Genomic DNA, 27,984 nt, shown 5'->3' on the forward strand with positions numbered 1-27,984 from the left:
GACATCGGTTTTGTGCTTTATGGGTGTAGTTGAGTAGGGTTGTTTTTGAGTCATATTATCACTGTTACAGTTTGTTAAATTATTAACTGCGTGGGTGATTGTTTATATTATTGTTATTGTTCCGACCGTGTTTGCCGAGGTATATGTGGCCCAGAGGGCTATGTAAAAAGTTTCAGATTGTCCACCGTACAGGGGAGATGTTGTCGAAATTTTTTCGGTCAGGGACTCCTCCGGGGCGTGACAAAATTAGAAATATTTCTAAAAATTATGTACCTCCAAAATTTCTGATTAATCCAGTAGGTAGGAACTTATATTGGGTTTCAAAATCATACTTAGACTAAAATTTTCTCAATTTTAAAAGGGTTAAAATGTCAGAAAGGAAATTAAATATTAATTTCTTTAAAGGTTTTGTCTAAGAAAGTGGTTGTTGCTCCAATATCCAAGAAGGATTAGTGTTTCGCCACAGCCTAGAAGCCTATTATTGAAATAAATATTTAATTAATTAACTGTTAAAATGATTTACTATTATAATCTTTTAACAAGTTGGAATTTTTTTCAGTCGAATTTTTACAATTGATAAAGTATTTTTGTTAACTCTTTTATTTTGTCAAAATATAAAGTATGACTTTAAAAATTGTTAAACATTCTGTTTACTATTTTTTAAGTACCCCTCAAAATTAATTTCAAAATATTCTAACTTTTTTCCCTCTATTTTTTGATGTGATCAAAGGGGGAGGAAAGACAAGTTTAGGGGGAGTTAGGACGTTTAAAATTTAAAATTTGAATTTTGTTAACTCAATTGTAACACTATAATATTGTTTTAACTTCTTTTATAATATTATTCATAAACTTTTATCCCTGTCGCAACGGAACACGCCATATTGTGTTCCAGATAATTTTCTGCTCCATACACCTGGAAGGGTTCTGAGAGCCCCGGACTAGCTTGTGCCCCGGACTGAAAAATCAGGTTTTGTTAATTTTTTGGTCTTGGTCTTCCACTCCGGCTCCACTCGCATTGGTCCGGATCTTCCGCTCCGGCTCCTCTCGCTTGGGTGATCTCGGTCATCCGGAATAGGACTCACCTGAATCCCAACTTCCAGCCTTCTCAAATAATCTTCCGCTCCGGCTTCTCGTCCTTCAGAAATGTCACGCGCCTCCTTCTCGTCCACCTGCATACTCTTCCGCAACATCTCATCCCTCAAACGCACTAAGTTCATCGGCTCTCTTTCGTGTCGTTCTTCTCGTTAACTACATCTTTTGCTCGACTTCCTGTGCTCCTAAGTTCCTGTACACTTAGACACAGGGGTTAAAAACCAACAGGACTAACCTAACTTGGTTGATCATATCAAAACTATCTTAGGGTACTAACACTCTCTCCCCTTAAGCCAACGCCTGCTAATGGCTCAAGCACTACTCTTTATTTCGTAAGGGTGATGGGGAAGCTTTGCTCTCTGACTGAATGATGTCTGGAGTCGAGGTGCTCACCTCTTTTCTTCTAGCGAATTGAGCTTTCTCCATATTAACATTCTTGGCTACTCATCCAAACAAGCTGTCAAATTCTATCAAAGTTTTTTTTACCAAGGACCGAAAGAAGTCCTCTTCCACTAACCCCTGAGAGAAGTCATTTACCAATATTTTTGAAGTGGTTATAGCAATGTCTAGAGTGACCTAATTGAATCCCTAAATATACTTCTTTAGGTCTTTTAGAGCTTTTGTTTAAAGGAAAATAAATTGAACAGAGTTTTATGATATCTTTTGTTGCTGGCAAAATGGTGTAAAAAGGCTATCTTGAAATCTTCAAAATATTGGATGGAAGAGGTTGTGAGTTTGCTAAACCAACTACTTAGCTGAGCCGGAGAGCATTATCAAGAAGACCTAGCACTTAATGTTGGGAATATAATCAAATTTTCACATTGAAAATACATAGAAAAGATCATGAGTTCAAAAGATAAAAAATATATCAGTTGGTATGAGACCTTTTGTATAGAGCTTAAAAATAAATCCATAAGGACTTAGGCCCAAAGTGGATAATATCATACCATTGTGGAGATATATTAATTCTTTTAGTCCTAACAAGTGGTACCATGTGGGGTGTCCTTAAACGAAGTTGAGGGGAGGCTTAAAGCAGGTTAAGAGTGACCGAAAATTTAGGGGAAAATCTGAAGTATGTCAAGAGTGATAGGATGAGTGTGGGAAGGCCCAGAGTAGATCAAGAGTGACCAACTGCTTGAGGAGATGCTCAGAATAGGTCAAGAGTACCATAAAAGTAATGATGGTCTTTCGTTTGAGGGGAGGATTGTTAGAAATATAATTAAAGTTCTACATTAAAAATATATGGAAAAGATTATGAGTTTAAAAAATGAAAGATATCTTCATTGGTATGAGACATTTTGGATAGAGCTAAAAAATAAATCTATGAGGGTTGAGGCTCAAAGTGGAAAAAATCATACAATCACGGAGATATATGAATTCTTTTTGTCCTAACACTTAACACTATCAGTATATTATTGCAAGAAAGCCACATTTTCAAATCGACACAAGTGATCTGGTACTTTAGTTGGTGCTAAGGGTATCTTAGAATGTGAAGGATTTGACATTTGCTGCTTCTGCAATGCTTCTTGCACCTTAACTAAGATAAGCTGGTTGAAGTATCCCTGTGCCATGGTGATGATGGTAGGTCTTCCAGTGTTATCCATTTCAACATCTCAGTTTAAGATCTTAATGTTTCCAAAGACGATGCCAATTTGTTTCTATCTAAGATCGTCGATGGATGAGTCACCGGTGAGCTATCTTTTACATTGACAGAGTCACCAAATCTTCAAGGAAAAGAAAGAAATAGGAAGTCGGATCATGAGGAGTGCCTGCTACACATGAGAGAGAAAGAGAAAAAAGAGTTAGAATGGAGGTCGACGATGCCCCAACTCATCTACTCCAATGCTCAAGTCAGTCTTTGACAAGGGAGGTGGAGAAGGTGAATAGTTGATAAAGAAAAAATTCAAGAGTTCATAAGTGTGTGTATGCGTTTTAGCATACCTTTGCTCTCAATAGTAGGCTCCTTTTATAACATTGTTGGAGAAGGAAAAATATTTTTTTCCTTATTAATTGGACGTCATATCCCTATAAAGAAAGTGTCATGTCGTTGTATCTGCGAATTTTATCATATTACCCACATTTGGTACTATAGAAGGTCTTGCACACCATGTCGACCATGCCGCTCAATGTGCCTTGATAATTCACGTGCTATCCTATATGTTATGTCAGTCCACGTATTATCCCAAATGCTACGTTAGCCAATGTGTTAAGCCAACCCATATTGAGATGGATGGGCTAGAGGGCATGACCTGTTAAGTAAAGGAGCATCATATCAATAGGGCCAAGAGGGGCACTGAATTGGCGAGAGTATTCTATTGGTAAAGCCGAGGCTATCATTAGTCGGCAGAGCCGAGACGATCTCTAGTTGGTGGGGCGAGATGATTGTCAGTCGGTGGAGCAGAGAGGATCACTGATTGGTGGACCCGAGATGATCGTCAATCGATGTAGTCAGGACAATCATCAGTCGATGGAGCCGAGAGGATCACTAGTTGATGGAGCTGAGACGATCATCAGTCGGCAAATATAAGAGGATATATCATCGGTCGGTGGAGCTGAGAGGATTGTCAGTCGATGGAGTCAAGACGATCGTCAGTCAGCGGAGTTGAGAGGATCATCAGTTGGTGGAGCAAAGAGGATTGTTAGTCGGTAGAATTGAGATGATAGTCGGTCAATGGATTCTAGACGATTGTCGGTCAGTGGAGCCGAGAGAATTGTCGGTTGGTGGAGCCAAGATGATAGTTGGTCAGCGAAGCCTAGAGGATCGTTGGTATGTGGAGCCGAGACGATCGTTAGTCACCGGAGTCGAGAGGATCGCCCGTCGGTGGATTTGATCTGATCCGTCTTAGGGCGTAATTAGTTCGATGGTCATTGATCAATCTTGACTTTGACCTTCATCCCAGCCTTAGCCATAGACTTTCTTAGATACATGGAGACTTATATACTCCCCACATCAACTAGCTTGTACACTAAAAACATCTTCTAAGTTCAATCTCCGATTTAGTTACAATAATTATAAATTAATTATTTATATTAACATTAATTTATGTACCTTGTGAATTTATAATTGAGGTAGTAAACCAAGTCGAATTAAGTTTTATATACATGTTTAAGCTTACTTGATAGGGTAATAGAATCGAGTCGATTCAAGTAAAATTTACAATGAATCAAGTCATTAAAATGATTATTTAAGATTGACTTGATTTTTTTATGAGCTTGAGTTTGCTTGAGCTTAATTCGTTAAAATGTTATCAAGTTCTTAATTTAAACTTATTTGATTGTTTGAAAATTTTACATTTTAAACTTATTTGATTTGTTATTGAATTTGATATAAATTTATTTATTTATTTATTTAACATGTTGATAAGAATTTTGTTGATGAAAATATAGTTTACGAATATTATTTGCGAACTTTATTTAGGAACATTATTCACAAACATACATTATTATATATATATATATATATAATAAATTTTTATCAAGCTGAATGCTAAGTTTATTTACGAACGTTCGATTTATTTATGACCCTATTTATAATTTAATTATTGAATCTAGCAAAAAATCAAAATGACATTTTTTCTTATTATTTTCAAGGAAACCTTAATTTTAAAAAAGATATAAAATCAACTCATCATTAATTTTTTATCTCAAAATTAATCTTATTCTCTTAGTAATTTTAATAAAAAAATATTACGACTTAAAATAACAGTATTCTTATTTATTCAAAATATTATTATATCAAAATATTACTTTTCTACCTATTAAATTGATTTGGATCGACCAAATCGCAACAATTGCACCGACCCAATTTTGTGTGGCATTGAAATGGGAAAGAACTGAGCAAACAAAAATAAAAATTTACATACTTGTTTTGAAAATATAAGCTATAATATATTTATAATGTTCCAAAAAAAATATGGCAATTGCAAAGAAAGAAAAAAGGAAAATTTAAGGGAAAATGCTGTGAATCGATGTTGGGATTTTTTATATAAAAAGTATAGGTAATTAAATGACTAAAAAGGAGTCGTTTAAACGTCAATTATGGATACTCTCATTGCCTGGACGGGTAGGTATGCGCCAATCATGGAGATCATTAAACAGCATGGCCCACGTGTTGACTTGTTGGCATCACATGCCAAACTCTGCCCCACAAAATCACCCTTTCATCCCCCTTCAATTTTTTTTAACACATTAAATAACATTAAATATTATAATTTAATAAAATTTAATTACCTCTTTAATGTTTTTTTATCTTTTATGCAAATTTTTTTTTTAAAAAAACTGTCTCTAACCAAATAAGGTCTAAACTTCATGTATTTCTCTTTTAAGGCATTAAACTCATAATTGCTGAATTTTGTTTTGTTTTTTAAATTTTATTACTTTCTTTATTGGCAGAAAATGGTACTATTTTAATCATGACGCCCCTATTCTCGTAATAATATTTATATGGGCAATTATGCATAATTTTTTTTTACAAAATAATTTATGGGCCTTGTTTTTTTTTTATTTATTATCAATACAATCTCATATTTCACCTTGGTATATTTTTTATTTTTAAAAAAGTATCCTTTATTTTCAATATTAGTGTAGCAATTATGGGTAAGTTGGATCCTACCACCTATCTGGCCACGATTGTGTAACATAGGATCTTTTAGGCCTCTCTAATAGTTAAATTTTTAAATGAGATTTTTTTTATCACATTAATATTATATCAAAAATAAAAAATTTATCAATTTCTTTATAATAAAAAAATCTCTCTATAATTTTTTATAGGTTTTACATTATAAATCATAATGTAATACTACTTTATCATTAATTATAAGTTCCATCTTCAAGAGAAAAAATATGTTTGAGTTTTCAATACTTTTTAACTATAAATCTCAAACCTTATTTCTATCATGGTTCAAACTTTTTTATCGAGGTTTTTTTTTATTTTACAAATCTTTCATAAATCTTACATTCGAGATACCCTATGGTTACAACTATATATTAAATTATAATAATTATGATTATATAGTATTATAACTATATATTTCAGCCATTATGATGTCATAGCTACTATAATTATACAATAATTCTAATTTTATAATTATTAAAATATAATATTGATCATAAATGAATTGACTATAATATAATATTACTAGTGTTAATTAGAATCGAAGTATCATGGTGTAGTAGTTATAAATCATAACTATTACAATAACATTAAAAATATTTTTAAAAATAAAAATAGACTGAGATAAAATTGAAGTAACATTTGGTTAAATGACTGAAATGACTATGAATATAGATTTGATAGTAAAGTGGAATAAAAATGAAAATAAAAATGAAATCTACCTAGTTACACAAATACTATCTTTTACTATTATTTCATTCTCTTATTTCTAAACTCATCAATTAAACATCATCTAAGTATTATTTTGATAATAAATAAAAAAGATAATTTTTTTTAAATTTATGTCTTTTAATATTTGAAATACAGGGAGATAATTGTGTAATATAAATAATTATTAAAGTTAATTTATATTTTCATTTTTAGTTTTTCATTATGCATCTAGATTGTGATTTTATGGCTAATCATAGCCAGTGCAAAATTTCGGCTTGCTTCTGTTAATTTGTTGAAAGAGGGGGATATATATATATATATATATAATGGGGGGAGGATGAGAAATTGCAATTTGAGAAACTAATGAGGCAAAAAATGATAAATTTTAAAATTAAAATCAGGGTGCTTTAGACATTTGAAAAGCTTAAAGAGGGATTTAGTATATGTTCTCCTACGGTAGAAAAATTGCTTCAATTGCCAATTTAGAATTTTGAATTGAGAACGCGTTTAAGGATCGCGTGTTCAGGTAGACTCAAAGAGGGAGAAATTAAGTGAACGAGGAAGAGGACGCGAAGGGCTTTGGGCGTCGGATCAGGGATTCCGTTCTGGTCGTCGTCTCCTCTTCGCTCTTCCCTTCGAAGCGATCTGGAGACATCGGACAGGGACGAGCAAGATCTGTCTCGCTTCTAAGTGTGTCGTCGAGGGGAGCACGGGCAGAGTCAGGCAGTGGAGCTTGAGGGAACTTTGTTTTCATCCTGAAATTGTAAACTTCCTGCATTTGATACTTGCTAGTGTACCTCGAAGCTTGTAGGAGGAAGCATCAGGGAGTACCTCTCGGCTTTGGTGCCGTCGCAGCGACAATGGTGAGGAATCTAATCATGATGGTTAGCGCTAGTTCGATTTCTTTTGGTTTTCCTGTGAGGAATGTTTTTCGTACCAGAAGAAGTGTCTATCAAACTAGATTTGATCCAACAGATTTTAACGAAATGATTTTTTTAGCCGAAACTTTAAGTTGCTCTTAATCTATAATTAGCCAAAAATAGTGGCTACGCAAATATTCTGATTTTTTTTTAAAGTAACATAAAAAATATTTTTAATTCTACCGATCAGTTCATGTTGTTCTAGCTTTGTTGGGTCATTTCTGCGCATGCATTGAACTAAGGCCATTTGTTTTAGTCCCAATGTTGATAAATTTCCCTTACAGGCAAGAAAATTCAGTGTAGCAGTAGGTTCACAAGTCTGGGTTGAGGATCCTGATGTCGCTTGGATAGATGGAGAAGTCTTGGAGGTCAAGGGCAGTGAGATTAAGATCAGCTGTAGCACTGGGAGAACGGTGAGCACTTCATTCACTGTTAAACTGCATTTTGTTTTTGGCATGTATGCCATGGCAGTTAGCAAGTGCAAGTCTTTGTAAGCTATTCTGGTGTTTGATTTGTCTCTGATAGTCTCATATGGAAGATGCTTCTGAAGCTTAGATGGTTGGATGACATCTTTTGTGTGTTTAGTGATTTAGAGATCTTCCTAGTATCTACCATGGGATAGTGAACCCATAGTATTAATTTATGTGTCTTTCTTTAATATGACCACTTGTTGTAATGCAGGTGACTGCTAAGATCTCTGATGTCCACCCTAAGGATCCTGAAGCTTCACCTAGTGGAGTGGATGACATGACCAAACTTGCTTATTTGCACGAACCAGGCGTGCTACAAAACTTGAGAGCTAGATATGACATTAATGAAATTTATGTAAGTAGATGTTAATGAAAATGAGATCCTAGTTCCTTAGCAATATCCTATATGGCATAAACTGCTGGTTTCCTTATCCATAATTTATGAATATCTAATTCTTTTGCTATAGCAAAATCTCTTTCACATTCTTTTCAAAGTTGTTCCATATTGTAGGATTATTTTCTTTGTGGATCTCAGATTGCACAAACAGCTGATTGATGAAGTTATGTGAACAGACTTACACCGGAAATATTTTGATTGCTGTCAACCCCTTCCGACGTTTGCCTCATCTATATGATCGATATATGATGGAACAATATAAAGGGGCAGCTTTTGGCGAATTAAGTCCCCATCCTTTTGCTGTTGCGGATACTGCCTATCAGTAATTTCTTTTCTTTATGCTTAGTCCTGTATTCACAAATGTCACTATCTTCAATGTGCAATGTGCATTACAGATTGATGAGAAATGAGGGAATAAGTCAATCAATTTTAGTAAGTGGGGAAAGTGGAGCAGGTAAAACAGAAAGCACAAAGATGATCATGCGTTATCTCGCCTTCATGGGTGGTAGAGCTGCATCAGGAGGGCGAACTGTTGAGCAACAAGTGCTGCAGGTGAAACATCTTCCTATCTTTAAGTTGAAGTTTTAACCAGTGCCTTGTTCTGTTTACTGTCACTCTTGGATCTGTACACAATTTTTTTTTCCAAATAATCCTGATTTGTCTTCCTCTAATCTCGTTTATTTATTTATTTATTTTTTTATTTTTTATGCAGTCTAATCCTGTTCTTGAAGCCTTTGGAAATGCAAAGACAGTAAGAAACAACAACTCAAGGTGCACTAGTTTTGATGTCTATACTGTCCTTTTTCCAACTAAAATATTATCTTATGCATTCTCTAATTCTTTGGCTATTGTTTTATATCTTCAGCCGTTTTGGCAAGTTTGTCGAGATTCAATTTGATGAGAGGGGAAGGATTTCCGGAGCTGCCATCAGAACTTACCTTCTTGAAAGATCTCGCGTTTGTCAGATATCTGATCCCGAAAGAAATTATCACTGCTTTTACATGCTCTGTGCAGCCCCACCAGAAGTATGGAGTCTTTCATGTTGTTTGGCTGTTTACACTTTACATTTTGTACCATTTTCAAACCCCAGTAGACTAAGGATTTATTGTTTTCCATTTTTGGAATCCCTAGTAAAAAAGCATGTCTAGAGCTTCACTGCATAAGAATAGGTAGAAATTGTTCTTCATTGCGTCACGATGCAATACCATATTTTTGTATGTAGCATGTGGATTGAGTCTAGGGCCGATCCACTGATAAATAAAATTTGCTTGAACATGCTTGACCTAAATTGAAAATCTTAGTGCCAGAGCAAAACTAGAAAACATACCTTTAGTAAGTAGATCCATCAACCTCGATGATAAACTAAGTTGAGATTCAGTCCTGAAAACTGGAGGCAATAGAAAGGAATCAACAGAGAAGAAATAATACCGAGTACTTATGCAAGAAATATGATCACATACATCTTAATGATGCATCATAAAAGACACGTAATGTTGAATGGCATACAGAATGATCAGATCAGATTACCACATGCCTCTTTGCCTAACCTCCAATCTAGTTATAACAAGTGTCCAACCATAAAGCACTAATCATCTAACTATTAACATTCATATATCCACTGCATTGTAGCAAAAAAAATCCATATAAATGACTATGTAGACCTTAGTCAATGAGTGGAAGTGTTGATCCTTGGATATACACCTTGCATTTTCACAAATATTTGATTGAGTGGTAGCGTGATACCACATCTGCGCCAGCACAACTACATATTATTTGTAAAAATTAATTGACTAACCACTTATCCTTAAAAGCTTGAGCTATTAGGAAATCAACCAATTTTTATACTGTTAATAATTCCTTCATGCGTGGGTGACCTACTTGACTTGATTGGCTCAAAGCTAATGCACGAATTAATTTAGGTATTTTTTTGGACACACTTTGAATTTGAATCTTTGACCTCCTACTCAGATACAATGTTAAAATTGATTGGTTAAGAACTTATTCCAAAAGCTTGAGCTATTAGGAGATTGACCAATTTATATGTTCTTAACACTATTGATGCAACATGATGTGGCCAACACTTCATGCTCGTTCACATGTGATTGAGGGTGAGGTAAAGATAATTGGTAAACACAGCTTGTGTTTCAGATGATAGTGGATTACAATTTAGTTTTAATGGGTTAAATCATATGTGCAGTTCAGGTGAACATTGGTTACGATACCATTTTCCAGATGGTCTGTCTCATCATTATTTTACCCATTATCTTATCTAAAAGTATTAGGGTAACACTAGAAGTTTGCTCTTCCAGTTCTAAATTTTTAAAAATTCCATTGTTCAGGATCGTAAGAGATACAAGCTGGAAAATCCCAGGACCTTTCATTATCTCAACCAATCCAACTGCTATCAGCTTGATGGGGTAGATGATTCCAAGGAGTATGAGGAAACTAAAAAGGCTATGGACATCATTGGCATCAGTTTTGATGAACAGGTTTATTTTCCTACTCACATGAGAGAGAGAGAGAGAGAGAGAGAGAGAGAGAGAGCCCTGTACCTGATAGTGTTTCACTTTTAAAGTTGTTTTATCATATATTCTTGTATTTTGGTTTATTCAGGATGCCATTTTCCGAGTCGTAGCTGCTATTCTCCATTTGGGAAATATTGAATTCACAGATGGACAGGAAACAGATTCTTCTCAACCCAAAGATGCAAAATCATGGTTCCATTTGCAAACTGCTGCTGAGCTATTCATGTAAAATCACTGAGCATTTTACTTTTGAATACCGACTCCGTATTGTATGTGCATTTCTGACAGAATAGATTTGAATCTTCAGGTGTGATGAAAAGGCTCTTGAAGATTCTTTATGTAAGCGTGTTATTATTACTCGTGATGAGAACATAATAAAAACCTTGGATCCGGAGGCTGCAACTTTAAGTAGAGATGCCCTTGCAAAAGTTGTATATTCAAGATTGTTTGATTGGTAAAATGCTTATGTGATATTATGAATTTATGATGGCCTTTTCATATTTTTCTCTTTTGTTTGATTTGAGTTTTTTTTAATACTTTTTTGACAAATGGTTATATGAAACTTGCAGTAATTGGTTTGATATGAATCTGTTTTATGCAGGCTTGTAAATAAGATCAACAACTCAATTGGTCAAGATCCTAAATCTAAGTGCTTAATCGGAGTGCTGGATATATATGGCTTTGAAAGTTTTAAGACTAACAGGTACCCAGTTGATGATATTTTTTATGTTTTACTATATCTTATAGACCACGTGAAACTCCTGGCTCTTCAAATATTTGCATAGCTGAAAGATTTATTAGCTAGAGCCTTGAACCTTACTAGCTACAGCATTGGCATATTCTCGTGCATCAGGCTACTCTTTGATTAATAACCACACTCCTTTGATGATTCTTAATTGAAAAATGAACTATTTTTTTATAGTAATAATCTATCTGTCAGTACTTTTCTATTAGTCAACATGGACAAACTCCTGGGCAGGCTAATATATATTCACATTTCACAGTTTTGAGCAGTTCTGTATCAACCTGACGAATGAAAAATTACAGCAACACTTCAATCAGGTTAGGTTAACACCTTATACATGTATTTGAGTACGACAAAAATTCAAACCCATTGTTTGTAGCCTATCATATTTCTTTTTGTCACAGCATGTTTTTAAGATGGAACAAGAAGAATATACGAAGGAAGAGATCAGTTGGAGTTATATAGAGTTTGTTGATAACAAGGACATCCTAGATCTTATTGAAAAGGTATGTCTTGATTGCTTTTCCATATAAGTGCTATCTACCAAATCCTTTATGATTGTTGTTTTTCTTCATCCACTTGCCTAGATTATATTACGCAATTTTGCAGTATCTTTTTTTTTCTTTTAGATGACTTTTGATCTGTGCAAGTGAAGTCTGTTATTTGTTTATGTCTTGTCGGTGGGTGGATCCCGAGTTTCTTGCAAGTTCCATAATCATGTTAAGATTGAATAAAGCTCCCAGATGTTACTCAGACAAGGGGTCATAATGGTGTCAGATCTAGAGTTCGAGGCTATAAACCACAAATAAAGAAGTACCTCCTTAAAGTTTGTTAAATATGCCTCTTGGACACTATACCATACCTCCAAGGATTTGTTTTGAGTTTTGACTCACCAAATGACGGTCAAATCCTACCAGCTGAGTAGGCTGTTCTAACCATTTAAATTGATTTTATGTACTGTTATGTGAGGCCCATCCATCACAAAATGACTAATCCATTTGGGAGGCTCATTCCCACACATATAAGGAACTAACCCCCTTTCAGGACTCAACAATATTTATCTAAACAAAAATAGAACTTGTTCCCACATATATAAGGAACTATCCCCCTTAAGGACTCAACGATGTTTGACTAAACATAAATAGAACTTGTGTGCCTAAGTGAATATTCACTGTAATGACCTAATTGGTACTTGAAGCAGGATCGAGATTGTTCCTTGTTTGGAATCTAGCACTGTGAGACTAAACAGTCATGCCTGCCTTCCTTTCGCATCACTGATGGAACCCACATGCCTACATCAATCCTCACAGTAATGATTTTGACCTGCCTAAGAAAGTTCACTACTACATACAAGAACCTTTTCTCCTTTGAAGACTTAACAATGTGGGACTGAAGATGCTAGTTTATACTATATTTCATTGGAATTGAGGGTATTCCAAATATGGCAACTCACAAAGAACACTGTATGAGATAGTCTTTCTTGAGTTTTTTTTTGTTTAAAATTTCATTTCCTGGAATTTTCAGAAATGCAAATAAGAATGTAAAATTTTGAGCAAGTTGTGAAGTTTGAAACATGGGAGGGACATGTACCCAACCAATGCATCTAGCATGTCAGGAAAATTACCAAATCAATCTGACTCGAATGCTTTGTTAATGAACATCATCTATATGGTTTCATTTATAAGTTCTTCTTATTATTATTTTTGTTTATTGACTGCCAGAAACCTGGTGGAATAATTGCTCTCCTGGATGAGGCTTGGTATGTTTTCTGGCACATTACACTGGTGTTCTAGGAATTTATTGAATGGGTGCTTTATTATTATTCCTTCTTTGTGCAGCATGCTGCCCAGATCAACACATGTAACTTTTGCTCAGAAACTCTACCAGGCTTTTAAAGATCATAAGCGCTTTAGCAAGCCAAAATTATCCCGTTCTGACTTTACCATTTGTCATTATGCTGGTGAAGTGAGTTCCTTTGTCATGTTGTTTTCTATATTTCCACGTATAACTAAAATTGCAACTTAGATAGAACTTTCATTGTATAGGTGACATATAAGACAGAGTTGTTTTTAGACAAGAACAAGGACTATGTTGTTGCTGAGCATCAGGCTCTCTTGAGTGCTTCTAGATGTTTTTTTGTTTCAAATTTATTTCCACCTCTGTCTGAGGACACTTCAAAATCTTCAAAGTTCTCATCAATTGGCTTAAGATTCAAGGTATGATGGCATTCTTCATATTTTGTGCAGCCTTACAATTTCCATTCTTTATGTTTATTGGCAATAACTGTGCAGCAACAACTGCAATCTCTTCTGGAAACTCTTAATGCCACTGAGCCACACTATATTCGCTGTGTTAAACCCAACAATCTTTTGAAACCATCAATATTTGAGAATCATAATGTTCTTCAACAACTCCGCTGCGGGGTAAGATCTCCTATGCATGTGCAGTTCATTAGAGATTTTCTCATATTAGTGTTTATTGTTGCACCGTTTCTCTGTTTAGGGAGTGATGGAGGCCATTAGAATAAGCTGTGCCGGATATCCAACAAGGCGTGCATTTTCCACATTTGTTGACCGTTTTGGCATTCTCGCACCAGAAGTTTTAGATGGAAGGTATTGTGTACTTGAGCTCAATGTCATATTGATACATCAAATGCTTGATGTTTGTTTAGTCTCATACATTTATCTTTTTTCCTAGAAGTTATGATGATATCACTGCGGCAAAGAGATTGCTAGAGAGGGCAGATCTCAAAGGTTACCAGGTAACTTTTAATATGGGAATTAACTGCAACCTTTACTCTTATTTATTTATTTTTTTTAAAATAACACCTTTTAGATATATGAGAATACCATTCACATATTTCTATATAAATCAAATTTTATCAAGTATCTTCCTTAGATTTTATGGTTCATTTTCTAATTGGTTCACAAAATTTTAATAATTTTGAAAGAATGTAGCATACCTTGAAAGTAAACTTCAGGATTAATGAGTGTCTTCTATAGGTATTGAATTTGGGCGGAATCCATCAGATCCCAAAATATATATATATATAAATGAGCCATCATTAATGTCCATGTGGGCTTAATGAGCATGGAGAATCCTAGTTTTTACTCACCCTACCCTCACACAATCACTTAGAGGTATAGGCTTGGCTCTAACACCATGTTAAAGTTAGTTGACGGATGGCTTACCCCAATAATAATAATAATAATAATAATAATAATAATAATAATAATAATAATAATAATAATACTCCACCCTACTTCAACTTAGCATCAGATCAAGAGGTCAAGGTTAAAGATTATCAAAAAAAAAAAAAAGAGGCCAAGGTTCAAATCCTGCCTATAATAATAATAATATTATTATTATTATTATTATTATTATTATTATTATTATTAGTATTAGTATTAGTATTATTATTATTATTATTTTGAACCTTGGCCTCTTTTTTTTTTTTGATAATCTTTAACCTTGACCTCTTGATTTGATGCTAAGTTGAAGTAGGGTGGAGTTCATCCTATTCCAAAATGACTAGCCATTTTAGAAGAAACTCCACACCTGCCACGTGAAGACTAATGAGTGTGGAGTATTCTGGCATCAACAATAGGCATTCTAGTGCTAATAGCCTGTGTATATCTAAACTCATAAATGATCGTACGATTTTCCCTTGATATTCTTGTATCATCCTTTTATACACCTTGAGGTCTAAGTCTCAAGTTAGCCTAGGGAAATAAGAACTTCATGTTTTCAACAGTGAGACATGGCTTCGTAATATGTTACAATAGTTTTCTTATGCATTTGAGATTGCTTTGCTATTTAGCAAATCCTGTCTGCTCTTGTATATCTTAAATGCTAACCCTCTGTTTATGGGAAGCTGGCGTGCTCTCATTGCTAGTAAGAGATAAAAGGTATGTTGTAAAAAGCATTTGATGTTCGAAATACTATAAACTGGGCATCATTCTACCAGTAGAGATTTGAGAAAATAAGCTTATTGTTAGGATATTTAAGTAGGTGAGTGCCAAAATGAATGTTTTAGCTATTTCTCCAATAATGATATTTTAGAATCAGGCTGGACTGATATGGTATCATTACGAGACCTGTTTGGAACTTGAAGTTGAAGGATTATATGTTTAGATCATCTTATGTAATACTCTTGACAAATGAAACCTGCTATGAACTGATTATTGAAATTAGCCTTGGTTGAATTGGTAGCATATTGATATTGGTGCATTCTTTGAGATTATTCTGCTTTTCTGTTGGCATTTCATAGCCAAGATTGAGACAGGTTTGTGCCGGCCATGCCATGGTGCATAAGTGGTATTGGCACCAGCACATGGCACCGTTCTCATTCTACTGATTGTGAGAAGTTATTTCAGTAGTATAAAATCTGAAGATTCTTTTATAGTGTATATAATTCAGGAAAACTTAATAAGAGAGATTGGGAAATTTGTTATTTGATAGTTTATAAAAATAAACTGATTTGATGACCTTCCATGCATATTGATATACATTCAACCTCCTTATTTTTAGATTTAATGTTAGACTAAAAACAGATGGTCATCAAAGTTAGCAACTAAAATACTCATTTATATGATTAAGAAAGAAGCTATGCTTGTTGCATTGCGTAGCGTTTGTCTTACTTCTTGAGTATAAAATATTTAGATTGGAAAGACAAAGGTGTTTCTTCGAGCTGGTCAAATGGCTGAACTTGATGCCCATAGGAAGGAAGTTCTGGGAAGATCTGCTAGCACAATCCAAAGAAAAGTTCGGTCATACCTTGTCCGCAGGGCTTTCATTGTTCTTAAGAAATCAGCCATACAGATTCAAACCACATGCAGAGGTATCTACTAAAAATTGTCTTCATCTGTTATTCAAGAAGATTCCCAATACATAAAAGTTTATCCTACTAAAAACAAGGATATCTGATAAATGAATTTTCCCTCTCAAACTGAAATAAGACACTTTCTTTGCTTATGCCTTTGAAGGACAATTGGCAAAGCAAATTTATGAGAGCATGCGTAGACAAGCTGCTGCAATTCGAATTCAGGCATTTTTCCGCATGCATCTTGGAAGGAATGTGTATGGAGAGTTATTGTCTTCGGCTATTACCATCCAGGCTGGTTTACGGGGGATGTCTGCTCGTGAGGAATTTCATTTTAGGAGGCAGACAAAAGCTGCAATTATTATTCAGGCAAGTTATGGGTTTTTCAGACGATGTTTTCAAACATGTACAGACATGTACACATCACAAATCTAGTTTGCCTACATTGACTAGAGATAACTACTTGATCAAATTATCATTATGTTCTCTGACATCTAAACCTGCAACTTTCCTAGTGATATCAAATCCCTAGACTGGTAGATGGTTGTTAATATTGTTACCTTGTTCTCATAGCACTTTTTTTTTAATCTTGACATAAATATAATCAAGACCATCTACTTGTGGATACTGTTATTTCCAGAGTCATTGTCGTCAATACTTTGCTTCTTTGAATTATTCAATGACAAAGAAAGCTGCAATCACTACTCAATGTGCTTGGAGAGGAAGGGTTGCAAGAAAAGATCTGCGAATGCTTAAACTGGTAATTTTTCTTGATTTGCTTTGTCAATTTCCTTTGCAGAATATGGACATGAGTTCATACATGGGTTTAACACCTTGCTTAGTGCATTAAATGTGAATGTTTGATGTGCATGATTGAATATTGCAAGTGTAGGGGATATGTGGAACCTAGATTATTTAGTTTCAGTGTTTGTAGTATTTGTTGATGGCATTTAGCATTTCTGAAATGATATTATTTTGATTTGGCAGACCCACATATTCATATGTTATTGCAGTAACAAAGTTGAAGTATATCATGCATGGCAATATAAAATATTCTTTGTCACAGCGTGTGCACTTGCATACTGAATGTTGCTTTAATATCTGCGTTCTCCCTTCCAGGCGGCTAGAGAAACTGGTGCTCTTCAAGCTGCAAAGAATAAGTTGGAAAAACAAGTTGAGGAACTTACATGGCGTCTGCAGTTGGAAAAACGCATGAGGGTAAAACTCATTATTGTTTTGGTTTACTTTGGATAAAGGAAAAGAAAGACAAACACACACATTTTGTAGGTAAATCAATGGTGATGGTTGGATTCAGTTAGTATAGCATGCAACTAGAATTACAACAACAACAACAAGAACCAAGCCTTATCCTACTAGGCCAGTGCAACTAGAATTAATATTTTAAAAATCACACCTAACGTAAAGTCCACTTTCTCTATCCAAAATACATACCAAGATAGTCCTCTACAAATTCTGAATTATGTTCTTACTCAATCCTTGAAATCTAAAATATGTAAGTTAAATTCACATTCTCAGTAATTTTTTTACTGAGTATTTATATTATATACTTCATTGGATACACTTCATTTTTTTGATTAAACATGGCAGAGCCAAGTTAAAAATAGTCAATATTTACATTTCAATCTGTAGGAGATGCAATTCCTATATTCCAACTTTCAATTCCACTCAGTAAAGAAGAGAAAGGAGAGAAGCAAAACCATACAAAATTTCTTCTACTGTCTAACATATTCTGTTATCTGGTCCTGAATCATATTCTTACCATGGATATTGTCGAAACATGCACTTTTCTTTCCTTGTGTTACTATGGCTATCCTTTTATAGGCTGACCTTGAGGAAAATAAAACACAAGAGAATGCCAAATTGCAAGCTGCTTTGTTAGAAGTGCAACAACAAAGCAAGGAGGCTAAGTCTTTGCTAGCTAAGGAGCGTGAGGCTGCCAAAAAGGCTGCTGAGATAGTTCCTATTATTAAAGAGGTTCCTGTTGTTGATACAACGCTAATGGATAAGCTTAGAGGTGAAAATGAGAAGCTCAAGGTGGGTTTGAAATAAATACTATTTTTTACTACTCCACTATCACGAATCGAACAATTTGAACCAGTATCTTGATCTTTAGTGAAGTACATTGTTATTCGCAACTGTCTGAAAATGTCATTATGTTGTTTGTTGGCAATCTTTCTTTTACAATTTGCTTCTTTTCCTTCTTTCTCTTTTTTCATCATCAGGACATTTACACCTGGCACTTTTCACAATTTTGTAGGCTTTGGTGAGCTCACTGGAAATGAAAATTGATGAAACTGAGAAGAAGTTTGAAGAAACAAGTAAAATTAGTGAAGAAAGGTTGAAGAAGGCCATGGATTCTGAGGCTAAGATAATTCAGTTGAATAATTCAGTATTGAGGTTCCTATGATTTTCCTTTTCCATGTTCCCTCTTGTATCATTCATCTGTTTGATGAACCACATTATTATTTTTTTGATTTGTTATGCCTCATGTCCCTGTTTTGTTTCTCAATTCAATTAAAATGATTTCAATATGTTCACAGGCTTAAAGAGCAACTGTCTAACATGGAATCTGAGAATCAGATTCTGCGACAGCAGACCTTATTGCATTCCCCTGTTAAACACATGTCAGAGCATTTATCAAATCCAACTACTCCTTCCAAACATGTATGTACATTCTACATAACAAGGCACTGTTTTTCACATACTTATTTTTTTATCATTCTTATACTTTTGTTGTCTTTGATGATAGAATTTGGAGAATGGTGATCATCATATTGAAGAGCCAAAGGTTTAATTTTCTTTGTTATATGTTTCTTTAATGACAGTGACACCATCTGTATTCAGAGAAGAATTTAAGCATTTATGTTTACCTCCATTTAAGTCTGTTTTATCTATAGGAACCTCAGAGTGCCCCACCAACATTTAAGAACCATGAGAATGCTGAAGCTAAGTTGAGCAAATTGTATGCTGAGAAACAACTTGTAAGTTTTTATGCGATTCATAAAAAAAGAGTTATCTGTGATCATTGCATTTATCACTTTCTTCAATGACCTCGCTCTTTTCAGGAGAGTTTTGATGCCCTAGTCAGTTGTGTCAGAAGAAATATTGGATTTAGCCAGGGAAAACCAGTTGCTGCATTAACCATATACAAATGCCTTCTTCACTGGAAATCCTTTGAAGCTGAGAGGACTAGTATTTTTGATCGTCTCATCCAGACAATTGGCTCTGCAATTGAAGTAATTTGCCAGTTTACGTAGCCATTTTTTGTATGCATTTTAAATATGATACAAGTTCCGGAAATCTGCTCCATTTGGATTGTTATAATATACAAAGTAATGTTCATCTACTTGCGAAACAGATGCATTCTATCAAGTCATTTCTTTTTTTAACAAGCACCATACCTGGTTGGTAGTCTTGTTAGAATTGATTATAAATAAAAAAAAGAATAACATCAGAAAATTGAAATATCTATCAAATCAGCAATCTGTAATATGCATCACTGTTCACTGACTGTTGACATTTATAACTCATTGTTCTTCTCACACTTAACTGTGGATTATTGTTCCTGTGTTGATTTATGTTATCCTTTATGCTAATTTATTGAACTTTTTCTTGCAGAATGAAGAGAGTAATGATCATCTTGCTTATTGGCTTTCAAATGCTTCTAATTTGTTGTTTTTGCTGCAAAAAAGTCTAAAGGCCTCGGGAGCTAATCAACGTCAAAGACCACCTGCTCCAACATCTTTGTTTGGGAGAATGACCCAAGTACGTAATAACCATTTGTGGTCTTAGTTGTTTGGCTACCTTATTTGATATTAACCGAATGCCTACATTATTCAATCCCAGTCATTTCGTTCTTCGGCATCTTTCAATAACCTTGTCGTGGACGGCCTGGATGTTGTGCGCCATGTTGAAGCAAAATATCCTGCCTTGCTTTTCAAGCAGCAGCTAACAGCTTACGTGGAGAAGATTTATGGAATGATACGGGATAATGTGAAAAAGAATTTGTCTTCTATGCTTTCACTATGTATACAGGTACTCACGTTTTTGCTGATTATGTGATGTCCTGTACTGTTGAAAATAGCCTCCTTACCATAACTGAAGTGGCTATGGGCCTATGGTAGCTTCTAAGATTTTACTCTTCCTACTGTCCTACCAAAACTAACTTTATGTGCCCGTTTGGAGTTGCATTGTAAATTTTTTGGTTGTTAACATTGAAACATCTCATTATTGATCAACAAATCATGAAATTGCTTGAGATACACTTACATAATAGCAAAAAGAAGTCAGCTAATGATATGATTTCATTAGCATTTAAATTTTGATGTGGTCGCAGGTTTTATTTTGATGTTTGTATTTTTCAGATTATAACATGATAATTCCTCTTGGGTTTCCTTAGCAAAAAGAAGTCAGCTAATGATATGATTTCATTAGCATTTAAATTTTGATGTGCTCGCAGGTTTTATTTTGATGTTTGTATTTTCAGATTATAACATAATAATTCCTCTTGGTTTTCCTCATTGGTGATGGAATACCCTACTTGTTGCTAATATACTGCAATACTAGTGATAGTTTACTATTTTTATTCCTTTCTGCATCTAGTCGTTGCTAATTGTTGGTTGGTTTTACTAGTCCCTAAGAACAAGGGAAACAATGTTGCGAGGCTCTGGGCGTTCATTTGGAAAAGAAGGACAAAGTAACTACTGGAAGGCCATTGTTGAGAGTTTAGCTGACCTTCTTAAGATGCTGCAAGAAAACTGTGTAAGTTGTCTGATGTAGCAGTACTCTAGTGTTCATTCCTATTAGAACAAATAATTGACCTAGTTCTTTGCAGGTGCCTTCTATTCTGATTGAAAAAATGAACATGCAGATTTTTTCATACATAAATGTACAATTATTTAACAGGTAGTTATTTGTAATTAGTTATATCTAATCTACTATGAACTTGTGATATAACTACTTTCTTGCACCAGTTTGCTGCTTCGTCGTGAGTGTTGCTCCTTCAGCAATGGGGAGTATGTAAAAGATGGTTTGGCCGAGCTGGAGTTGTGGTGTGTGAAAGCAAAACCAGAGGTATTAAAAAGAACATACAATTTCCCAATTGAATTATGTTGCTTTAAATCTTAAGGTTTGCCATCACTACAGTATGTTGGATCATCCTGGGATGAACTTAAACACATCAGACAAGCTGTTGGTTTCTTGGTATGTAATTTTTTTTTAATACAGACGACCATTACTTTTCAATGTATTTTATCAGAGAGATAATGTTTTGGTACTAAATATTAAATGTTCATCAGAAAATCTTGATTTCAAATTTGAGCGTATTTTTGTCAAAATGCCTATGACCTCTTATATCATCGTGTGAGTTACAAGTACCTGAGAATTTGTTTTCTAAGAGTTTTTTCACTTCTTATATTGGAGATTAAATTTTGTGATTACAAAATAAAAATTATACTAATTGATTTGAAAAAACACCTTTACTTTTATGGTAAATTTTGGCAACTCATGTTGTGCTCCCAAGAAGCAAAGAACTATTGGATATAGAACAATTTTTAACTGGATACCTCGCTTTACTTCCTCTATGTTCGATCATATAGTTCTAATGTTTCTTTTAATATGAATTAGACTATATGTTAATCTTTTTGTCCTAGCTAATGATCTTGTCAATCTATAGAAAAATGGTTCTTACCCTATATACATAATACATTTCCTGCTAGTTCAAGTATTGTCTTTTATTGCTTTGTGAGTTCTAGTTTATGTGTGAAGCACATAATGGCTTGCGTCAGGGACAGATCTTCTTAAGGGATGTCCTAGGATCTAGCCCAGCCCAAAGATTTTTTTTTTATTACCTATTGTAAAAAAGTTTTCACTATTAGATGTATTACACATTGATTCCTTTTGTAAAAACTTTTTACTTAGCCTATCCCTTCCACACCCAAAGCCCAGCCCACCTCCTTTTCCTGGATCCGTCCCTGCTGTGTCATGTCCAATACAGATGATGACTCTGGTAGTGTGTAATGCACATGAGCATTGCAGTGCACCGCAGTGCAAAGTGTAGGTGAGTAATCACATGCAGACGTGGTGCATGACATAGCACACCTGGCAGTCGTGGCATATGTGACTGACGAGGCTTATATGAACACACATGAGTTGTAACATGGCGCTTTGTTTTCTCACATTGAACTTTGCATGTATGCATCATTGTGAGTCGTGTTGAAGTGTGTATTTAAACTATTCCTTTGTAGGAAGTGATCCTCAATCTCATCCGCCGTGTGGTGTGACTGATCCCCTAACTGGTCATGTAAACCATCGGGTGGGTCGAATTTGACTTAGTTGTGTAACCATTGACTTGATAGGTTTTGGTGAACTAATGCTTTCAACTGTTGTAATGTGGATTGTTCATGCAATCCAATGGCTAGGGTAAACCTGGATAGGTGCAGCCAAGAGATGCCCCAATCAAAGGAAGGATATGGGCTGGTTTATGTAAGGTCCGTGAGTGGGCTGGTAGAATCACTTCAAGTTTAATTGTGAGTTCACAACAAGCAAGAAAGAGATAATATAGTTACAATATCAAGTTGAAAGAGATAATTTTGTCTTATATTGTTGTAAAAAAAATTTTGAAGGGGAGCCTTAGCGCAACGGTAAAGTTGTTGCTATGTGATCAAAAGGTCACGGGTTCGAATCCTGGAAATAGCCTCTTGCAAAAAGCAGGGTAAGGCTACGTACAATGGATCCTTCCCCGGGACCCCGCATGGCGGGAGTTTCGTGCACCGGGCTGCCTTTTTTTTTAATTGTTGTAAAAAAAATATTATAATTTGAACTTTTTTATTGACTAAATACCCCATGTGAGGGCAAACCTATACTCATTCAATTAAGTGGAAAATTTATTATGTATTTATTATAATAAAATGGAATTACAGTTCATGTATCTATAGGCAACCAAATAACCATCCTAAGATGAGGAAACTAAACTATTTACATATACAGGCTAGATAATCTAAGACTACGTTATTTAAACCTATTCTTTGAAACAAATAAATATGAAGTTTGTTACTCTTATTTAAAGACTAATTTTAACATGTTCAACTGAAAAGAATTTGGGCAAGAATTGAAATGCCTCAAAAGTTAGGCTGTATGTAATAAACAATAATTAGCGCTGCATTTTGGAACACTATCTCTGAAGAGATATCAGGGGAATTAGCTTTTAATTGCTATGAGCTTAACTAGGAAGATACTTAAATCAATATGGTTTCAGCTTCTGGGTTTTTATTAATCACCACTTGCGTATGCCTGATTTAGCTTTTCACATTTTCCTATAGTTGCTGATTCCACCAAAGAAAGAGACATACCTATTATTGGGTTATTATGCTGCATTTACTCCATTTGTCTTCACTGTCAATAAGTTACTTGTGGATTTGACTATCACAATGCAACTGTAAGCTTATAGATCTTTCCTGTTGCAAGTGAAGCATTAAGCATCTGTTGATCTATTAGTAGTATCTATTCCAGTTTGATAATCCCTCCCAAAAGCTTTATAATTATCACAGTATAACGTCACTTATGCTTGTATGTTTTATGCTATGTTCAGGTTATATTCCAGAAGTATAGAATTTCATACGACGAGATAGTCCATGACCTATGCCCGGTAAGCACAAAGGATCTATTCTTGTACTCTAGAGCATTTGTAGTGGTAATGTTCTTGTGAATGGCACAGGCGTTGGTGTGAATGGTGGTATTTTGTTGTGGTGTCCTAACGGTGACTTGCAATCTCATACAGGTTCTCAGCGTGCAGCAACTTTATAAAATATGCACACAATACTGGGATGACAACTACAACACAAAGACTGTTTCTCCAGAGGTGAGTTCAAATTTTCTTTACAGGTCACGAGTAATCTCCTATTGTTTAACATCAGGCCATCTCAATTCTCACTAAAATTGTGAATTTAAAAAATTGAAGCATTGGTAACTGTTGACAAGTGGCACTCATGTGTTCTGTTATTGATGCTATTTTCAAGGTTCTTTCAAGAATGCAAGTACTGATGGCAGAGGATTCTAACATCGCCGAAAGCAGTTCCTTCCTGTTAAATGATAACTCCAGGTAAAAGGAAAATTTTCATTTCGGATAAATCACTCTTTGATCGCCAATTAGTCAATAGAATGCACAATCCATCAACAATTTTTGTCCCGGTGCAGCATTCCTTTCTCAGTTGATGATATGTCTAGTACTCTACAAGCAAAGGATTTCTCAGACGTCAGATCAGCAGAGGGACTCATTCAGAACCCAGCCTTCCAATTTTTACAGGAATGAGACTTTGGGTTTGCGCGAAATTCTCCTGAACATGTCGACCATGTTCGTCAGTTGCAAAAATGATATAAATTCATTCTTTGTCAATATATGTTTTCCCCCTCCATGTCAAATAGTAAAAAAAATTTGAGTTCATAGATGTCTAGAATTGTTCGAGTGAGTCGTCAATCTCCCATTAGGTCCTTGTCTTTGGTGTTTTATAAAGGCAGCATTCTTTGGTCCTAGATTATTTGTTCAGTTCAGAGAAGGAACAGGAACAGGTCACTCAGTACTCCTGATGTCATATATGATGATATAGATGCAAAGTAACAATCTATAGAGGAAAGTATTTAGATTGATTCTTTTGTTTTGATAACTAAGCCAATTGATTATATTTTTGTGACAATAATTCATTTTTGTGGTCTGTCAATGAGATATGTTTATACTATATTGGGCGTGAGATCATTCTTTTCGACAGTAATGTCATAAAAAGTTAAATTATATCCCTACTCGTCACGAACAATACAAAATGTTTATTCAAGTTTTTAATTGTTGCACGACTTTCCAACAGTGTTACGTGACAGTAAAAGCCAGATGCATGTTAGGTGCTACTTAATGCTCCAGTGCCGTAGTCCTCTGGACCATCGCTTCCTTCCTTCCTTCCTTCCTTCCCGAAGTAAATACCTCGATTAGGTTAAGTAAGGTTGTTCAACAAACGAAGCATCCAAACAAGCATCCTTTTGTTTCATGAAAGAAGGCTCATCGAAGTTTGTGAACACAGACGAATTATTGGGTTTCTGTCTTGCTCTCTCACACTGCTGCCAGGCACCATGCGTGCTGCCATAAACAAGTACTGACGAAGGAGAAGTAGGTTAAAGTGAGCATTTATTGATGAAGTACACATTGCTTTCACGGTTAAGTTATGCAGCAGCCCTGCAGTGTGACATTTTTGTTCTCATTTCTTTAGCTGTTTGTGCAGCAGGGTAAAGAAGAGCGAGCTAGCTAACTCGATCGGTCCTGTCTCAATTATGCTTTGTGGAGTTGGTAGAAACCCAAGTGACAAGTATCTCAACAAACTTGTTCATGTTAATTGTACTTTTTGCATCTGTCCTATAGATTCTCATAGTGAGTATCATTGTACACCAACTTTGTCTTGAATCCGTGAGTTCCTATTTAACTCAAATCAATACTAATCGATAATAAATTATAATTATGATACGTAACTATTACAGGTACACAACGATAACATGGTGTAACAGTTATATATGAATTATAGCAGTCTCACGGGTTGACAAAGTTGGTACTTGTATGAGTATTTATTTTAATAAGTCTTGGGGTCAATTCCAAAATGGATGCAAAATAACTCATTGAGTGACTGACCTCTCTCATGCAAAGGATCACTACGGTAGGACAAATGTCCTCCGGTGATTTACTTGCTTGTATCTTGCCATGGGATTCATGATACTGTTCGCTTGGGATGAACGATCTCACTTTTTGCTTCTATATATGAATTGTAACCGCTATTATAATATGTACATAGGTGGTTTAATTTTCATGTATTCAAACTAGGGTGCAAATAAATCTAGTCTGTTCGTGATCTTTTCGTGCTAGCTCATAAAAACATTTGATTCTTATTTAAAATTATCGAATTTGAGCCGAACTCGAATATGTAAGATAATTTTTTCGAGTTGAATTTGAACCCATAATAATTTATTTGATTACTCACGAGTCACTCGCGAATCAAACTCGAATCGAAATTTGATTATTTTTACATAATTTTAATTTAAATATGTTCAAATTAAGATCTGAATAACTTGAATCGAACTCAAATTTAAGTTATTTTGAACTATAGTTCACTTCTGCTCGAATCAAGGTTCGAACAATTTGATTGAGCTCGAATTTTTATTTCAAGACGAACTCAAGTAAAATTATTTGTATTTTTGAGCTTCAAATATCACATATATTTTTCATGCTCGAACTCAAATATCAATATTTTCATACTATTTGGCTCGATTTGATTTGTTTGCACCTCTAATTCTGACCAACAGACTAAGAAAGGATAATTCAAGTGAAGAAAATGAGGTGCAACTAGGGTTGTAATCGAGTTAAGCTGAGTCGAGTCTAAAATTAATCAATCCATTGAAGTAATTGTTCAAATTTGACTTGGTTTTTTTTTTCACAAGTTTGGCTTGAGTTTGATTCATTTATATGTTATTGAACTTTCAATTCAAATTTGCTTGATTTTTGAAACTTTTATATTTTATAAGCTTATTTGATTGATTATTGAATTTGACAATACAATCTTGTTTATTCAACATGTTAGGACACTCTGGGAGCTAAGGAGAGTGATTAGCTCTAATCACTTTGTTGATGATGATTTGTAGCGAAAAACTTAAAGCAATGCTAACACTCTTGATTTTACTTAGTATCCACCTCTTTGAGGTGACTAATCCAAGGGTTTATTCTCCTCACTCACAGTACACTATGAAAATCTCATTCTAGGAAGCGGAGAAGCCTCGTAAAAGCAAATACATAAGCAAATACGAGAAATACAACAAGACCAAAGAAATGAATACAACAATGCTCGACCTTTGCTCTTGATCTCTTGTTGTTATGGATTGCCTCTTGATAGTTGGAAAGTGTAGCAACACTTGTCTCCAAGAAACTTTAAGAACTAACGGTGAAGAGTGGAGAAGAAGATACGTTGATTTGAATCATTTGAACGCCTTATATCCGGCGGATTAAGGTTCCCAATCGATTGACCTTACTCCCAATCGATTGACCTTACTCCCAATCGATTACCAAGTTAGATTCGAGCACATCCAACCGTTCAAACCTCACAATGACCCTTTTCTCCTTCTCCCAATTGATTGCCTAATCGATTAAGTAGCTTCAATCGATCACCTGATCGATTATGAAGCCCACTATGTGTTTGTGAATCCCTCCCAATCGATTATCCAATCGATTCACAAGTTTTAATCGATCACCTAATCAATTATGCAACTCACTATTTGTCGCGAGGAAACCCTTTTAATCCATTGCTCAATTGATTAAACTCCTCATGACAAAATCAACTACTCAATCGATTGCCTGATCGATTGGAGTGCTGAATCGATTGACCAATCAATTCAGTGTTAGTATTAGTCCTAAGAGCCAATTATAAGATAATTAGGCTTATTGGATTAATAGCTTATTAGATTAATAACTTATTGAGTTAATGGTTAATATAATATATTAAATCTAGCCCATTAAAAGGATAATATAGATTAATGGAGATTAATTGGTATCATTATTAGAAGAAGACCAAAAGGCAAAGACTCTTCGTATTACTTGAAGAATATAAAAGGCTTTTTGAGCTCATTTTTCATGAGTGACCCTTGATCTT

General features: G+C 34.8%; 1 protein-coding gene across 3 annotated transcripts; it reads left to right on the top strand.

Moving 5' to 3' along the window:
- The first annotated feature begins 6,878 nt into the window (after positions 1–6,878).
- LOC122046733 (myosin-6-like) lies at positions 6,879–24,958 on the top strand. 3 transcript variants are annotated; one of them, XM_042607572.1, is made up of 39 exons: positions 6,879–7,278; positions 7,620–7,748; positions 8,017–8,160; positions 8,379–8,524; positions 8,598–8,754; positions 8,915–8,973; positions 9,068–9,227; positions 10,542–10,691; positions 10,816–10,952; positions 11,035–11,181; positions 11,329–11,430; positions 11,732–11,789; positions 11,877–11,978; positions 13,194–13,231; positions 13,311–13,437; positions 13,518–13,688; positions 13,764–13,895; positions 13,975–14,084; positions 14,170–14,233; positions 16,135–16,312; positions 16,458–16,663; positions 16,935–17,054; positions 17,414–17,512; positions 18,137–18,349; positions 18,573–18,712; positions 18,856–18,979; positions 19,065–19,103; positions 19,213–19,296; positions 19,381–19,551; positions 19,934–20,080; positions 20,162–20,350; positions 20,948–21,076; positions 21,150–21,220; positions 21,289–21,388; positions 21,461–21,517; positions 23,904–23,960; positions 24,093–24,173; positions 24,331–24,413; positions 24,509–24,958. In XM_042607572.1, exons 1-39 carry the CDS (start codon positions 7,276–7,278, stop codon positions 24,621–24,623), a joined length of 4,539 nt encoding a protein of 1,512 aa, XP_042463506.1. In that variant the 5' UTR covers positions 6,879–7,275; the 3' UTR covers positions 24,624–24,958. The 3 variants fall into 3 exon arrangements, with proteins under 3 accessions (XP_042463506.1, XP_042463507.1, XP_042463508.1); XM_042607573.1 differs by having other exon boundaries at positions 14,173–14,233; XM_042607574.1 differs by lacking the exons at positions 6,879–7,278; positions 7,620–7,748 and having other exon boundaries at positions 8,024–8,160; positions 8,341–8,524.
- Positions 24,959–27,984: the final 3,026 nt, after the last annotated feature.

Source organism: Zingiber officinale, chromosome 2B, assembly GCF_018446385.1.
Source record: "Zingiber officinale cultivar Zhangliang chromosome 2B, Zo_v1.1, whole genome shotgun sequence".
NCBI classification, from domain to species: domain Eukaryota; kingdom Viridiplantae; phylum Streptophyta; class Magnoliopsida; order Zingiberales; family Zingiberaceae; genus Zingiber; species Zingiber officinale.